At 45.8% G+C, this 17,341-nt stretch overlaps 1 protein-coding gene across 1 annotated transcript; it reads right to left on the reverse strand.

Annotated features, from left to right (window-relative positions):
- Positions 1-4,664: 4,664 nt before the first annotated feature.
- AICDA (activation induced cytidine deaminase) lies at positions 4,665-6,033 on the reverse strand. The gene is made up of 4 exons (XM_032778715.1): positions 5,872-6,033; positions 5,308-5,578; positions 5,011-5,126; positions 4,665-4,718 (listed from the first exon to the last, which is right to left on the reverse strand). Exons 1-4 carry the CDS (start codon positions 6,031-6,033, stop codon positions 4,665-4,667), a joined length of 603 nt encoding a protein of 200 aa, XP_032634606.1.
- Between the last annotated feature and the right edge of the window lie 11,308 nt (positions 6,034-17,341).

The raw sequence follows: 17,341 nt of genomic DNA on the forward strand, positions 1-17,341 counted from the left end.
GCTGGTGGCAACAGCTGATTTCCTTTGTTTTCTTTCTCAGCTCTTACCTGGGGGACGGAGGGGGGGGATGGAAGGGCTTGAGGATACCCCACAGGGAGGAATTCCCAAGTGCGCCTTCCTGGGTTCAAAGGGGTTTTTTGCATGTGGGTGGTGGAAGCATCTACCCATCCAAGGTCAGAAGAAAGCTGTAACCTTGGGAGTTTAATACAAGCCTGGAGTGGCCAGTATAAATTTTTAGAATCCTTGCGGGCCCCCACCTTCTGCACTCGAAGTCCCCGAGTGGGGAATCAGCCTTGACAACAATGACCAGGAGTAATATGTGTCTGGCTATCGAAAAGATGTGAATGCCCTGCTTTTTTATGGCTCTGCTTTGCTTACTGTTGTCTTAATTCAGGAAGCCATTTGCAGTTACCAACAACATTATTTAACCTACAAATGTATCAACAATGCTAGATTTTTTTTTATGGGCCAGACAGTAGATGGCACTCTTTCTATTAGGTAGCTATACACACATATATACTGCTATGTATGTCATTTATATAGCACTCACCAAATAGTTGTTCTTTTCCTTTTCCTTTCATCAACTGAGATGTTTCCTAATCATCCTTTTAGATTTAGCTATTTCTTGGAGGAGTTACATCTCAGTTGGAAATCTAATAAAGCACGTGTCATCTATGAAAATGATGTTAATGTGCCCAAAAGGCCTGATTTGCAAAATGTCAATAACAAAATTGCATGTACAAAAATGCAGGCACGTTTGTGTAAGTAACACATGAGTAATTACCATGATTGTGCAGGCATGCTGCATATTTACACCTACAAATGACAAGAGATGCATCTAGCCCTTTGTATGCGCCTTTGTGAAAATGGAATATGCAATTTAAGCATGGAAATGTACATGAAATTTTGCATACATAATTGTATGACAGATTTTCTGAAAGCCAGGCCCAATAGGAGCACACGTGTATATTTCAGGGTGGCGCTGACAGCATACATGTGCTGGATTTGAAAAAGGACTGAGTATTTTATTGACCATGATCGACAATTGCGCCTAAGCCAGCTAAAATGGCAGTATCGCTTATCACCTGTCATGCATAGCAGAGACTGGGACTGAGGGGTGTCAAGAAGGAATTTTTCTCCCACTTACAGCATTGTAGAGTTATTCAGGTGCAACATGGGCACTTTTGTGTGATGTTGGCCACTGCAGCATGACAGATACCAGATTAGATGGAATGAGGGCTTGATCTGATGTTACGGGTTCTGTGCTCTTGCTTTCCCTGGGGATCTCCATAGGGAGCATACCTCTAGGATTCACCTACACAACATCAGCATCTTCCTTAACTCACAAACAAGACCTGGGGTAGATCCCCTGGAATCTCCATTGAGAATTAATGCTTGATCCAAGTTATAAATAAGGAAGGAAGCCTAGGACCAATTCCCCACTATCTCCATAGGGAATATAATTGGTGAAGTGACACCCATCCTAGAATCATAAGGTTAGAAGGGACTGCAAGGGTCATCTAGTCTAACCCCCTGCCAAGACATAGGATTGGGGATTAAATGCAAAGTTATTACATTATATTCACCTCTGTTTCTACTCCAGATGGGGTCACCCTGTGTAATCCTACTTGGGTGAGTTTACAAAGCAAATTTAGTGCAGCCAGTGCCTTTATGATAAATCACCTCACTAATGGATTGTTTGTATGAGACCCAGGTTGTTTGGTGCCTACCTACTACAGTACATGTTGGAAATGCGTGAACTGGATCAGATAGACTACTAGAGCTAGATCAGATAAACGACCAAAGCTACTGCCAATGCTATTAGAGGTTTGAAAGGAAATGACCTCTGATGGGTTTTGAACATTCAGTGCACATAGAGGAGCCTTTATTTGTCTACTGTGAGATCTCCTCTCTTTTCATTTCCCCCTTGGCTTACTAGTGAATACTACTTGGAATAAAATCCAGTGTCAACTTTAAGAAAGTGTTGCTTTTAATAATACTTCTACAGCTCATCAGTCTACAGAAGATTGCATGTTCCAAAAAGGGGCAGTGCTCTCTGTTTTCCAAGGCCCTGTGCTATGCTCAAAATAGAAGACCTGGTTCACTTCCCAGCTCTACTACTTCCTTGTTTTGTGACCTTATGCAAATCAGCATCTCATTTACCTCCTGTAAATTGTGGACAGTGAGGTTTACCTCCTTGTACGGGGCAGGGTTGTGGTCTATTTATTATAAGCCTTGCCTGCACGTTAAGTATCACTCACTTTGCCTCTTTCCATTGATATTTCCAAAGTGTAAGTTGCCTGACCACTATCACGATCTGTGTTTGATGTGTGATGTAATGATTTAAAGGGCAAATTTGAGGGGATGCCATTGGTTTATCCCTAAAATAACCAGCATGTCTAGGATTCAGCTTCAACATCTGGATTATGTTCCAAGTCTTTCTTCCATCTTCATATCCCTTACATGGCTCATTTCTGGAACAGACCACAAAAGCTCATACGTAGGTTTGGAAGGATTAGCTTTTTAGCAGTAAATGCTGATTTCACTGTACACACACAAACCCAGGAGAAAAAATTTCCACTGATAATAATGAAAATTTGAAGCTAGGCAAAGTAAGGGGAATACTGCTTGAAAACTTATTAGACTTTTATTTAAGGCTATTTACTTTGTATATTTTGACATGTGATGAGGACCCCGCACCATAATTTCATGCAACTGTGACAATTTAAATCAATAAAATTTTAAAAAGTGCTTCAAAATAAACATTGAAATTATTAAAAAAAAACATATTCTGCCAAGCCTACTCATACACAAGAACTGTATTTAGTTATATATATGTAGTTATATATATATATATATATATGTACAAACATTAACAGGCATCACATCAAGCACTTCTACAGCACCATGCATAGAAATTAATGCTTTGCAGAGAATTTTCACAGCTATTCCAGTTCCAGTTTCACCAAGCAGGAGGTGCCATAGGAAACAGTGCAGGAGACTTGGTTGTGGAAAGCACATAATTATTCCTTTTCCTACCTCTTCCATCAGGAGGCACTGTTGGGAATGGGGCTGGCACTGGAAAGGTAGGGGAGCTCTCAACCACTCTAGTTCAAACCTCTCCCAAAAGGAAGCATTACCGGGAATGGTGCAGGAGCTCTAACTGCTTAAGGAGATCTCAAGCAGTGCAGTGTCAGACTTTCCCCGAAGGAGGTGTTGTACAGAATCATGCAGGGACACTGGTTGTGGGGAACATACAGCTGCTAATCGACTATGGAATAGTCCCTCCCAAAAAGGAAATAATGGAAGAAGCATTGCTTATGAGTGTTATATTTGATGAAGGCCTGGAAATTAGACCGCAGGGGACCATCCTACCCTGACTGAGGGAGCTGCGTGAAGAAGTTGAAATAGATTTAGGCCAGCATTTTCAAAAGTCTCCACTAAATCTGAATGCCTGTTTTTCACTGTCCAGCTTGAGAAGTCAACAACCAATTAAGTCAATGAGAGCTGTGGGTGCTCAGCACCTCTGCAAATTCGGCCCAAAGTATCTTGAGGTGGGTACCTCAAATTAGTGAAAACTTGAAACTTTTGCCCACAGCATCACCACCTCAAATTTCTAGGATTCTGTCTCCCAGTCTCATCCTCTCCAAGTGAGAGGCAGTGCAGAGAGCTGGACAAAAGGGCTAGCAAGGGGAATCTCTCAGCTACTGCAGCCCCACCCTTTCATAGCAGGGGACACAATGGGGATCAATGCAGGACAGCTGGCTTCATGGCAGTCTCACATGAATTCCAGTTGATGCCTTTCCCAGCAGGAGGCAGCATAAGGAGACAGGATGGGTGACTCACAATTAATCCAGTCCTGTCCTCTCTCAGCAGGAAATGTTAGAGGTCTGTCTTCACTGCAGAGTTAACTCAGGCTCTTATTCATGTATTGCTCCTAACCCAGCTCCGGGCTACACACAAAACCCTCTCAAGGTTGGTGCTGCTTTACATCTGGCCTAACTGGCACAGCTGGTGCTATAGGCTAAAGGCTGAGAGAGGCTTGCGCTTGACTGATAACACTCCCACTCAGCAGTGAGGGGACAGACTCATTCACTATTCATCCTCCAATGCCTTCCCACAATTCCCCCCATGTGCCAAGAAGGACAGACCAATTGTCCCACCATTCACTGGCAGAGAATCATGAAGCAGCTTAGCTCACTGCAGCACAAAGAACCTGGGATGTGCCCCAGGAGTCCTAGAGGCACACATGGGCAAGTGCAGCACCAGTGAGCACACAGTAACACAGATGGGGCTTTGCATTGTGGTCATCCACATCTGGCCCAGGCCGACCTGGGTATTGATCTCTTGAATTAACCCTGTATGAAGACACACCCTATAAAAATCTGTGTGGGGCTTTCACTCCAGTCCTGGCCTCCCCAAGCAAGGCTGTAGTGCTGGATGGAGTGGGACTGCAGGGGAATTCTGTCTTTAGTGGGTCATCCTAATTTTCCTTGGAAGGGAAGTAAGAAAGGTCTTTTCTCAGGACATGAGGGTTTAAGACTGGAGGGAGGGATGGAAAGAAGGAAGAGGAGAAAGGGTGAGTAGGAGAGAAAGAGAGACATTGTAGGACCAGTGTGTTTCCAGAGTCTTCTGATTGGCTGTAAGCTTCTGTCCTGCCCACCTCAAAGTCCCAGGATTTTGAAGGCATCTCGTAAATCGTCCACCTCATCCAGTGGCTGTGCAGAGCAGGAGAGAAGAGATGAGTTAGTTGTGCAATGAGCGGAAATGCTGAGAGAGGTGGAGAAGATAAAGGGGACAAGAGGAGAGGAGGGTTGGAGAAGGGAGGAGCCAAAGATGGGTGGGGTAAAAATGAAAGGGAAATGGAATGGAGGAGAGAAGAGATGAGGAAAGTGGGCAGAGGAAAGTCAGGAAGAGAAGATAGAGGGGAAAAAAGGGAGTAAAGAAGAAATGCAGCAGTGGAGGAAGGGGAGGCACTGGATGGATAGGGGGAGAAGAAATGTCCCTCACCAAGAGGATCCGCCGGAGTCTCCTGGACAGACGGACAGAGTTTTCATGCAGCCCCTCCCAAGCTTTAAAGGTCCTCTCCCGGTTCTCCACGAAGGTGTTCCAGCAGTAGAAGTAATCTGCCAAGGAGCAGGAGACAGGTTGAAGACATGGAACAGAGTCAGGGATGCCCAGAACAGGACTCAACTGTCCCCAAGGATCATTAGGGCTCCATATCCCTCTATATGTCTCCCCTATGACTCCGTCACCATCTCTCCCCTGTCCCCTGTCTCCAGGCCTCTGTCTCCCCACCTGTCTCACCTTTGAAGGTCATGATGGCGATCTGGACCCCAGCCCGGTGCAGGCGCCTCAGCCCCTCAGGCTCAGCATTGCGGTCCTCACAGAAGTACAGCCGGGCGGCAAAGATGCGGAGCGTCATGTTGGGGTAGCCACGCAGGAAGTTAGCCACATGCCGGGCGCAGTCATAGCAGGGGCTCCATGAGGTGAACCAGGTGACTCGGTAGCAGCGTCCAGGGTCCAGGTCCCAGGCAGAGATGTAACGCAGGAAGAGCATCTCGACATGGCAACCCACCTGAGCAAGAGAGAGACAGAGAGGGAGACAATGGGAGAGAGGATGGAGACATGCATGGATGGATATGGGGGGAATGGATGAGTGTATGGGCAGATATAGGGTTGAACTTTTGGCTGGCTGGATGGACGGATATGCAGGTTAGCTGATGGATGCATGGATAAGTAGGGGATGAGGTGGTGGGTGCATTAATGTATATTGGGGTGAGGAGGTGAGTACACAGATGGCCTGATGGTTGAGTAAGTGAGTTGATAGATGCTTGGCTGTACTGATAGGTGCCCAAGTCATGCCCATACTTTGTTGCGCAGGTATCCAAAGTCCAAGGAGCAGGAGGTGGCGCTATCCCGACGTTTTACCACATAGCAGAGGTAGGTTTCATGGCGGCCCCGGGCCCAGCGTACATTCTTGAAATTGTAGAGGAATTTCTTCTGCTTCATCAGGAGGCTGCCGGGGAACATTTGAAGGGAAGATTAAACTATAAGAGCACATCCCATAGCAGGGAAGCGATAGAGTCTATGTACAGGGCTCTGGTGAGACTGCACTTAGAACATCCTCTCCATTCCTAGGCCCATCTGTACCAGAACTGCACGGTGTTCAAAAAAGTGACACAGACAGGGCAACGGGGCTGCAAGAGGAGGCGGGGGGCCCTACAAGTGGAAATGGAAATAACTTAATCTACAGAGTTTAGTTAAACAACAACTATGGTGGGAGGGGATGAAACTGTCGGAAGGGCATAAAAGCAAGGAGGTAGAGCAATTGGTTGAGAGTCTGAAGAGAGGAGACCTGGGGTGCGATTGAGAAGATGGGGCATTTCGGGCTGGGCAATAAAGGAATGTTTCCTCACAGCGTAAGACTGTGGCAGAGTCTCCAAGGGAAGGGGTGGCAGCCCCATCACTAGGGAGATTTAAAACTAGGATTGGACAAAGCTCTGGAGAGCAGGCTGTATGGAAAAACTTTGCCTTGGCCTCCAAGAGCTAAACATGGTGGAATGACAAACATCAGTGGAATGCTGGAATAAACCACACAGGGAGAACAGAATAGGGGAAGGGAGAGACCAACAATCTCATTAAAAGATTCAATTCAGTCTAATGGAAGGACATTTCTGGATGGAGACCTATATGGATACAAGCCCTAAGTCAAATGAATTCACACATAGTGGCCCTACTCTGGCCCAGGGGGATGCAGAAGTCATAGACTTTTTTCTAACGGGCTTCGCCTCAGCGTGGGGTTGCAGCAGGAGCTGTGAACAGCTGTGCTCACTGAGGTGAGACACTAACCACCTCTACAGCAATGCAAAACAGAAGTGAATGGGTTAAAAATAATCCTGGCATGTCACCTCCTCATTCTGAAGGGGTGATGTGTGATGGAGGGACTTATAGCAGGTCAGTTGATATAGGGTTTGGGTCTGTAGGGGGATGAGAGTGGAGTAAAGGTTGGGAGAGGGGAGCTTGTGTCTGTTGATTTATTGTATCAGGTTTGTCTGATTTCAGTCTGAGGTCTGAGAATCTCAGGGAAACACACGTCTCTTCAACACACACACACACACACACACACACACACACACACACTCTGTATGACACACGTACATTGCTCCCTCACACATCTTGCTACCTATCAACATAGTATCTGAGTAACTTGGTATTTAACATGGAAATTACAATCACACTCTCGCTACACACATATACACTCTTCCCTGTCACACAGCTTCATACACATAAATACTTTACACAACCTTAATTTTCGCACACACATATGCAGTCATTCAGACACATTCACACACATGAATACACCCCCCTCATTCACAGACACCTACAGCTGTCCCACACAGCTGCACATTCACACTCACATAGCCTTCTGTCACATACATTTACATACCTACAGCACATCCAGCTTTACATGTGTAAAGCTTCCTACCTTACACACATATGCCTCCTTCATTCACACAGAGATACAGACACACAACTCTCATTCTCACACAAGACACACACATCCCTCACTCACACACATCCTTTATTCCAAACCCACAGCCTTAAATGTATATAAAGAACATTATATGCATATTATATTTCATCCCAGTGTCTATATTATAAACTTAAACTCATAGACATGTAACACACTGACTAAGTTGTGTCATTTCTTCTTATGGATAGTCCACAAAAAGGTCAAGAGCCTACTGCTGCTACCGGTTAATGGAGTTATTCCTTTAGCTCAAATGGCAGTCCTCTGATTTTGATGCCACAGCATTCCTTCCCATGCTGGAGCGTTAGTGTTGACCCAGATGGCAGAGTACCCTTACTAAATAATCTACACTTCTCCCCCCAACATAGCATCCACTGTGGCATTGGACACAATACTGACTCAGAGAGGAGAAAGAACTCCCTGACTGAGCTACTTCTGCCACTCCCTGCAGTGTTTGGGGATTTCTTGGAGGTCTGCCACCTAAGCACGGATGCAGTCCAACCCTCCTTAGCATACAAGGTTGGTTAGAAGTACCATACAAATGAGCTGACTACACACATTTCCCCCTTTCGATTTCTCTGTTTGTGTCACTTCATTTCTTAGTGTGTCTTTCTGACTTTCCATTTCTCTCTCTCCTCATCCATCCTTCCTTATCGCGCTTGCTTTTATTTCACACTTGTATCCTGTGCACTCGGAACAGTCACATCCAGAGCTGGCGCTGGGCATAACCAGACTAAACAATGGCTTAGGGTCCTGAGCTGCTCAAGGGCCGCCCCCCGTTCACTTTTTATGATGTGTTAGGGAGGGCAAAAGTAGTCCTGCTTAGGGCTCCCAATGGGCTAGTACAGCTTTATTCCAACTCCAACCCGCCCTTCAACGCAGCTCTGGCTCTAGTCCACAAAGCACATACCTTCTGGCCAATGGTCCACTCTCACTTTCAAATGTGGCTTACCGCTGCGGGGTTGGGGGGGGGAAGGGAGGTGTGGCATTATCCCCCTTGAAAAGGGGACAGAAAGGGGGCGCCCCTTTTGCTCTTGCCTTCAGTATGACTGACCTCAGGGTGTTACAGTAGCACTACCTGCACCATTACGGGCTAAGGAGCAAGTATAACATTTAGGGTCAAATACCGAGATCTTAGCCGGAGAAACTGGAGGGAAAAAGCATGACAGAGATGACCATTTCGAAGTGCTGTCATTCCATGGGATTGGAACAGGGAGAAATTTTCATTTATTTGAAAATGTTTGTGAACATTTTCACCTTCAAATGCTTCATTTTTCATTTTTTTCTACCTCCTTCCCCTTTTTAAAAAAATTCTTTTTAACAATTTTGCCACTGGAAAAGGACAGTGCATTGGGAGAAAAGGAACAACCATAAACCAAACAAGCAAAATGATGATCAAATTAGTGTTTTCCAATGTCATCAGAAAAAATGTAAATATGGGGGGGAAAAAGCCATTTTCATGAAAACTTCCGATGTCAAAAACAGGCAATTTTTTGACTGAGAATCTGTCACTCAGAACATTTCAACCAGCCCTAGTGGTAATTCCACTTCTGACCGTGTTCTTTCTCTGGCTTTGACTCCACTGGGAGTTCTGATATACTAATGACTTCAAAACATGTTTGGTAGGTGGGTATCAACAAATCAACCCTGGGCAGAGATTAGGAGGTTAAAGCAACTGAGCAGGTTCACTCTGTAAAGCTAGTTACAAATTACTGGGTGTTTGCACCCCATATAGCTCCTGCATAGTTAGAGGGGATGCTATCTGAGTCGTGATTATATTCAGTCATTAAAGAAAGTGGTTAGGTGTTGAGCATATAGATATACCTCTAATATAGACACACTCCTCAAATGTTCAAATCACGGTGCAGGTCCTTGCATGGGAGAATGGTATGCAATTGCATGAGAGTGATTAGGTGATCATTTGGTCACTGTGTAACTGCAGTGCAAATAGAGCTACTGTAACACGGAATGATCCGTAGCTAGGAGCAAGTATATGAACACCAGTGAGAGAATGAGAGACAGAAACTGATAGATAGATAGATAGATAGATAGATCAATCGATCGATCACAAAAGCACTGGAATGTTTACCCCTCTGCTCTCCGTACCTATCCTAGTTCTAGAAAGAAAGAAAGAACAAGAATAATTAGACAGAAATCGGTGAAATGACAGAAAGAGAGAGAGAAATATGTAGTGAGGGACAGTCAGAGAGAGAAAGAGATGGGAGGGAGGGTTGGGGAACTGAGTCAGATGGAGAAATGCAGAGGGACGGCGAGCAGCTGTGCAGAACAGATTCATACCAAGAAAGAAGCCCTGAGTTCTGGTAGAAGGGAGATGGGTACCTGTCCATGGCCATGCTGGGGTCTCCTTTGAGGTGTCAAGGATCACAGGGAGGTCCTCTGAGTCACTCTGCTTTCTTGCTCCGTGTGAATGGTCCTCTGACTCGATGTACAGAAATGAGAACTGCCCTCTACTCCCCTCCCCCATTTGTCGCCTCCACCCATCATCTCCCTCCAGGTTTCAGTCTGGTTTAGGTAGGGGAGGAGTTAAAGAGCTCTTTGGGGCCACAGGAACCAGTGAGGAAAGTGTTAAAACGTAAAGGGACTTCAGTTCTAAAAGATGCTTAGCCCTGATTGGCTACTCCCCTCTACCCCCTGCACCTCTCATTGGTCCCCTCTTAGCTCTAAGATATATTTCTAAATTAATATCAATAATAAAATTCAACTAGACAGAAAATGTTGTCTAATGGTTAAAGCAGGGGACTGGGAGCTAGGACTCCTGGGTTCTTGTCCAGCTTTGCCACTGAATCATTGTTTGACCTTGGGCAAAGTCACTTAGGCCCACGTCCTCAAAGGTATTTAGGCACCTAACATTGATTTCAGTGGGCATTATGTTCCCAAATACCTCTGATGATCTGGACCTTAATTTCTCTGTGTCTCAGTTTCTCCATCTGTACAATGGGATAATAATGCTGCCCACCTTCACAGGAGGATTGTAAAGCTTATTTCATCAATGTCTGTAAAGCATCTGGAATCCTTGGATAGAAGGAACACAGAAAATATCAGATTACTACTGTCATCTACATTGCTGTTGTCAGTTTCATCCTGCAGGGCTTTGCAGACTGCACACAGAGGAGTTGCATCCCTCGCTGCAGAACAGCAGTCACCTCTGGGGTGGGACCCTGCAGCTGTTTAAAAGCACACAGCAACACTACACCACAGATCAGTACAGGACATGGAGAAGAAAACTGTCTCCAGCTGAAAATGCAAGGAAAATGTAGAGAGGCAAATTGTAATGCTCGGTGATGGAATTTAGTCTCCAACTTGACACCTAAATATCATGGTGACTGGTGCTGAGCAAATATGAGAGAGGTACGAGAGAGACTGAGACTCAGGCAGCCTCTTGCAGAAAGCCCCATGGGATCTTTAATGATTCTCCTGTTTACAACGCATGGGTGCAATTGCTGCAGCGGTAGCAGCCTGCCCACAAGTTGTAAATTGCCGGATCAGAGCTAAGAGCCTCAGTTTTATGTTTTATGCAGAAGATGTATAAAGCCATTCATTAGGATAAGCCAGACTCATGACTCTAGCAGCATAAATGTACACATTGTGCTTTGCAGACAGAGCTCTGCCCCAAAGTTACAGAGCTTATTCCTGGGTGATGAAGAGGAGATGCTCAGCACCTTGCAGATTGTGCCTCATTCTAGGGAAGGCACAGCAAGCTGACACCTCTCAGAGAGCAGCTCAGCTCAGGATGGGCGCCAAGGGGAGATGGGGAGATTTTCCACAACATCTGTCCCTCTTTCTTCTCTCCCTGGCAACCATGTTCCATACTGTATGAACAGCCACAAGAACATGGACTGTGCATTATCAGCACTGGCGCAAGACAAGATAGGGAGGGGCTGCTGGGATAGGGCTGTGGTTGTTTTTATAATATTGGAGGAAGTGCTCCACTGTTCTGTACTTGATTTATTTACTGTATTTATTTAGCTGACTTTCAAAATGACTGATAGAGTCATATGAAACCAGCACATGCAAAAATATAAGGAACGCAGGAATTGCTGTACTGAAACAGACCCCAGGTCCATCTAGCTCAGTGCCCTGTCTCTGATAGTGACTTATACCAGATGCTTCAGAGAAAGGTGCAAGAAACCCCATACTGGGGAAGTTTCTTCCTGGCTAAAAGTGAATAGGGGCAGATCCAGAGCTAGTGTCAATTGATTTCAGGAGTTATAACAATCACACCAGCGGATCCCCCATCCCCATGCTCTTGATTGATGTCCCAAAGCATGAACGTTTTATATGCCTTATAAATATGTACCTTAGCTAATAGAATTGCAGAGGACATTCTTATTCATATATATGTCCATTTTGAATCTTTCTAAACTCTCGGCCCCTATAGTAGGTTATGTTTGTGAATTCAACTCTTTTGCCATTTAAATTTGGTGCCTTTTAACTGGGAAGGAGCTAAAGACAGGAAAATCATTTCAAAGGATGTTAAAAATGTCCATATACCCCACAGAAATTGCTACTTCTCAAGAACACACCTGCCAGCACTTCATCAGCTAAATTAAGGAAGTTGCAGTTCCATTCCTTTTCTGGTTCTTAATTTCCATAGCCAAGTACTTACGTCAAATTTTCCACACTGAAAGAAGTCCAAGAACTTTATCTGTTAGCCTAGCTGTCTGTTTAAACAAAGGCTCAGTGCACATACTTGCCAGAAGGTTTAACAAATATCACGTTTCATATGATATTTAACCAGATCCTTCACCTAACACCCCCAAAAGGGGACATGTTGTCAGAGGTTTAACACATTATCCCTACTATCTAAAAGCAGGGCAGATTCTACCTGCTCTGTATGGAACTAGGGAGACAGAGAGAAGCATAGTGGGAGAAAGAAAGAAAGAAAAAGAAAGAAAGAAAGAATGAATGAATGAATGAATAAATATATATTTCTATAGAATCTTCTATTGGGGGATCTAAAGCCCTTTCTAAACATTTAATTATTTTTCAGCACCTCTTCTTAATATGGGCAGTATCTTCCCTATTTTATAGATGGGGATACTGAGTCACAAGGCGATGACAAGGCTTGTTCAAGGTCACAAGGTGAGTCAACAGCAGAACCAGGACTCACAGACCTGTGTTCTAACCACTATAATCCCCTCTGTAATCTGCAAAGTGTTTATCACACCTGGGATCCTTTTGGGTGGAAGATACTAGAGAAATGTAGGAGATTATTACCACTATCAATTATTTAGTATCTCTAATGCATCTCTTCCCTCTGTTCCTATCATAATTATTTAATTAAAATGGGAAGAGGCTGGCAATGGGTCATTTCCAGAGACGGCTCCTCCACGTCTGTTTCTTTCTCCAGCACAGCTTGTTGGCCATCAGGGCTCATTGCAAGACTCCTCCATTCCCCCCAGAGCTAGTGGAGAGGAAGCCGGGAGCATTTTGGTGGGTCAAGCTGTCCCAGAAAAGTGTTTATTACCAAAGGGCACCATTCCAATTTGTAATGAGATCTTGCATGTAAACCTGCACCTGTGCTTGAACTCAGAGCTTGGCATATTCAAAATATAAAATGAGACAAACAGAGAAAGAGCCACAGAGAAAAACACCAAACTTGATTTATTTTTAAAGATTCAGACAGCAAAAGTCTGAGAAATGGGAGATAACATTTAGTAAATATTTAAAAGCAATTATCCTGCCCAAAGCAGAGAGTAGGCTGCCTGTTTAGTCAACAGGAAGTCATGTGATCTGTGTGTATAGATATAAATATCTATTTGTTTTTTCCATTCACCACTTGCTCAGAAATCTCATTTTAAATCAAGCGCCCGTGGCTCTAGTTGGCTAATTTTGTTGGCTGACAGCTAGCAACGCCACCACCTGCTTCCCCTCCCCTCAAGAGAAAACCTCAGAGATGCAGAATAACTTTCTCTGCTCAGTGGGAGCAGAAGCTGAAACCACCAAGGCGATGTCTGTGCACTGAGACCTCAAGCCAAGAACAGCAGAGGAAAGAGGTCTCCTCTCTACTAAACATGATGAGTACATAAATAAACTGATAAGCTTGCTAACTGCATTGAATGTATTTCTTCAGTACTCATAGTGCCTCACTAGAATTAGATATAGGACAGTAAGACAATGTACAGATTTTCCCCACACAGCTCTGCCAACGCCCCTCAGTCCTGCCCTGCAGCCCCCTGCTATTCCAGTGCCGGGCTCCCCACACAGCTCTGCCAATACCCCTCAGTCCTGCCCTGCAGCCCCTGTTATACCAGTGCTGGGCTCCCCACCCAGCTCTGCCAATGCCCCTCAGACCTGCCCTGCAGCCCCTGCTATTCTAGTCCTGGGCTCCTCACATAGCCCTGGCAGTGCCCCAGTCCTTCTTCTCCTGACCCTTCCTGCCTGTTTCTCTCTCTCGGTGTCTTCAGACAATAAGAGTTTTGGCCCTTGAAATCTGATAGCTGACACATTATCTATCATTGAGAAATTCCAAGCTCACATGCCAGGCTGGAGGGAAGAAGTGGGGGGGGGGAGCGGGGGAGGCAGGAGTGGGAATTGAGGGCTGGAGAGTTATTTGTCCACCATGCACAGGTGTGGAGGATGTGGTTAGAGCCCAGGCAGCATGCAGCGACTTCCCTGCATGTCTTCACCAGCACGCGGCTGCAGCATGCGGTTGACAGCCTGTCTCATTTACAGTAAGAAAAATGCAGAGTCAGCAATCAAAGCTAATACAGCGTCCCTGCACTGAGATGACTAGTGGGGCAGCTGAACTGCTGCCATTTATTCAGTGCAGTTTCTACAGTGCTACTTTCAAGGGCTGTGCACAGGACCTCAGTCTCCAGCACTGTTCATCCATCTCCTTCCCACAGAGCCTCTGCAACCCCGTCCTGGACATACACACAGAACTTTGGTCCCAGCTATCTCCACCTCTGCCCTTTCTCTGCGCAGACTTGCATCCTCCCCATACACAGAGGGCTTCAGTCGGCATTTCCATGCCACCCGCCCCTCCCAGAGCTCAAGCCCCACCACCCAATCATCATATAGTGGGCAAGCAGAGGCCTTCACTCTCCAGCATGGGATGTCATTCCTCTCCCCCATGCTGTCCTGCAACTGGGGCTACACAGCAGGCTTAGTCTCCAGCTGTACCCATCCTTCCTATTCTGCTGGCCTGCTCCCACCTCCATAGTCCCCAACCCAGGGATGCTGTCACACTTGGTACCTCAAAGCAGCACCCTGGAAACCCCACAATTCACCACTGGTATATAATTATGATATGTTCTGTACAAAGTATGCCTTGTGAGGTATCAATTTAAAAGTCTTGATTGCTTAAACATTAATATCCTGTTGGATTGTATGTGCTATCATTGTAGGGGAACTTATGAAGTTTTGCTATGTATGTGTTACTGAAATATGTGGGGAACACCCACAACTAGCCTTTCAGGTACAACAATGAAGTAGCCAGACAGCTCATCAGCACCCATCAAGGAAAGAATCCACCATCCCAGAGACTTCTTAGAGGGAGCACATATACAATGGAGACCGCTTGACCAATGGGAACTGACTGATCCCCATGTCACAGCAAAAGATCTTTCCAGCAAGCTGGAAGAACATATAAAAGAGGAAAAGTGACATCACCACTTGGGCTCTCTTCCCCCCACAACTCAACACCTGGCAGAACATCTGAAGGACAAAGACTTTGAATTAGGGAAGGGTGGTCCCAGGCTGGAAAAAAGTCCCAGCCCATGTATTGAGGATCTGTGAAGTGTTTGTACTGTCAGGGGGAGATGCTGCTTAATTCAAATCCTGTTTAGCTTGTAAAACTCAGACTGCAAATTCATTTTTGTTTCTAAGGTAAACAACTTTGATCTCTACGCTCGCTACTTATGATCACTTAAAATCTACCTTTCTGTAGTTAATAAACCTGTATTATATTTTACCTAAAACAGTGTGTTTTGCTTGAAGCACCTGGGAAATCTCAGCTCAGTTTACAAAGACTAGTGTGTCCTCTCCATGTTGAGAGGTGGAGGACTGGGTAATGAACTTACACTGGTCAGGCTTCTGACCAGTGAAAAACAGTACAGTTCTGGGGTGCAAGGCTGGCAGGCTGGGAGCAATTGGCTGGAGCTTCCCTACTGATGGTTCATGAGAGTCTGGGAGATCATTCATGTAACTCTATTAGTAGGACCCTACCAAATTCAGGGTCCATTTTGATCAATTTCACAGCCACGGGGTTGGGCAATTTCACATTTTCAGCTAGGTGTTGTAACCATGGGGGTCCCAACACAAAAGGTCCCAGAAATGGGTCTGATCTCCCTCCCCCCTACCCCTGAGCTGCCATGCAAGGGAAGGACAAGTCCTGTCCCTCCCCAGGGATTCACAGTAAGGAGCCGCTAATGGAGCACTTCCAGCAGCAGGGGAAGATTGGACCCACATCCACAAGTCTTCTCCAGTTGCAGGAACCTCCAGGGATGGAACTTCCTACAGCAGGGGGAGGCACTCTGAGGTGGGTCTGATCTCCCTCTGAGAGTGAGAGCTGTTGTGCAGGGGAAGGAGAAGTCCTGTTCCTCCCCAGCCCAGCCAGGACTTGGAGCTAGGAGCCCCCTGGCTGAAGCACTCCCAGCAGCAAGGGAGAAATCAGATTTCATGGGGAAGGATTTATTTCATGGTCTATGACACTTTTTTCATGGTCATGAAATTGGTAGGGCTCTATCTATTGGGTGTGTCCCTGCCTGTGGATGTCTGTGTAAGTGCAGTACCTGCCAGAGGTTTCTGGCTTGACATGGCATTACAGTATGAGACGGATAAGCCAGGTTGATGGGACAGAGGTATGAGCAGTGCCACAGTCCAGGTTGCACCCCAGGGACCCCATCACTGGTACCCGAAAGGCCATGCTCTGCTCCAGAGCCATCTGTCTCTCCCCTCTGCCTGGCCCTGCAGCCAACTATATCTCCCTTGATCTGTGGTACCTGGAGACCTGAGGTGGCCTTCTGCAGTCAGCTACTAGATCTGGGAAGAAACTCAGCATTTTATCATGAAGTTATTTTTCAGAATGATAGCGATCCAATTGTGGTTGTGGCTTCACAGCCCAAACCTGCCTTCTACACACTCTGTTCTGTAGCTGCGCTGCTGTCAAGATATTAACAGCACAAGAAGAAGCTTTGCTCAGGGAAGTTCAGTAATTCCTGAATTCAGTTTCTTGCTGCAGCCTGGCTCTGTTTCTTACAGAGCCACAAGCTGGGAGAGGCTGGGGTTAAAGTAGCTGGGAACCCTCCACAGCCCGCATTCCTAGGACATTCCTTATAATGCCTCCCACTAGGACCAGAGTAGCTGAGAACTACAGCAATAGTTCCTGCAATATTCCATGTTCTGGCTGGGAGATACTGGGAATGGAGTAACCATGAGCTCTTCAGAGGCAGTTACTGCATCTTACAATGCCTCCTACTATCAAATGGAGAGGCATTTTCTGAGGTTTCCAAATCTCTCCCCTCCCAGTCCCCAATTAATTCAGCCAGGAGTAACCATCCAGGAGCCTCCATGCTGGTCTCTAGGGTGACAATGAAGGTAATGATGACCCTGTCTTGGTCCAGATATACACAGCTTCTCCTGGAATGGATATTTCAGCTGGGCTGGTGTCAAGGCTGATTCCCCACTCTGCCATGCCGAGTGCAGAAGTTGGGGGCCCGCAAGGATTCTAAAAATTTATACTGGCCACTCCAAGCTTGTATTAAACTCCCAAGGTTACAGCTTTTTTCTGACTGTGGATGGGTAGATGCTGCCATCAGCCAAATGCAAAAAATCCCTTTGAGA

The sequence above is a fragment of the Chelonoidis abingdonii genome, chromosome 1, assembly GCF_003597395.2.
Source record: "Chelonoidis abingdonii isolate Lonesome George chromosome 1, CheloAbing_2.0, whole genome shotgun sequence".
Taxonomy (NCBI): Eukaryota; Metazoa; Chordata; order Testudines; family Testudinidae; genus Chelonoidis; species Chelonoidis abingdonii.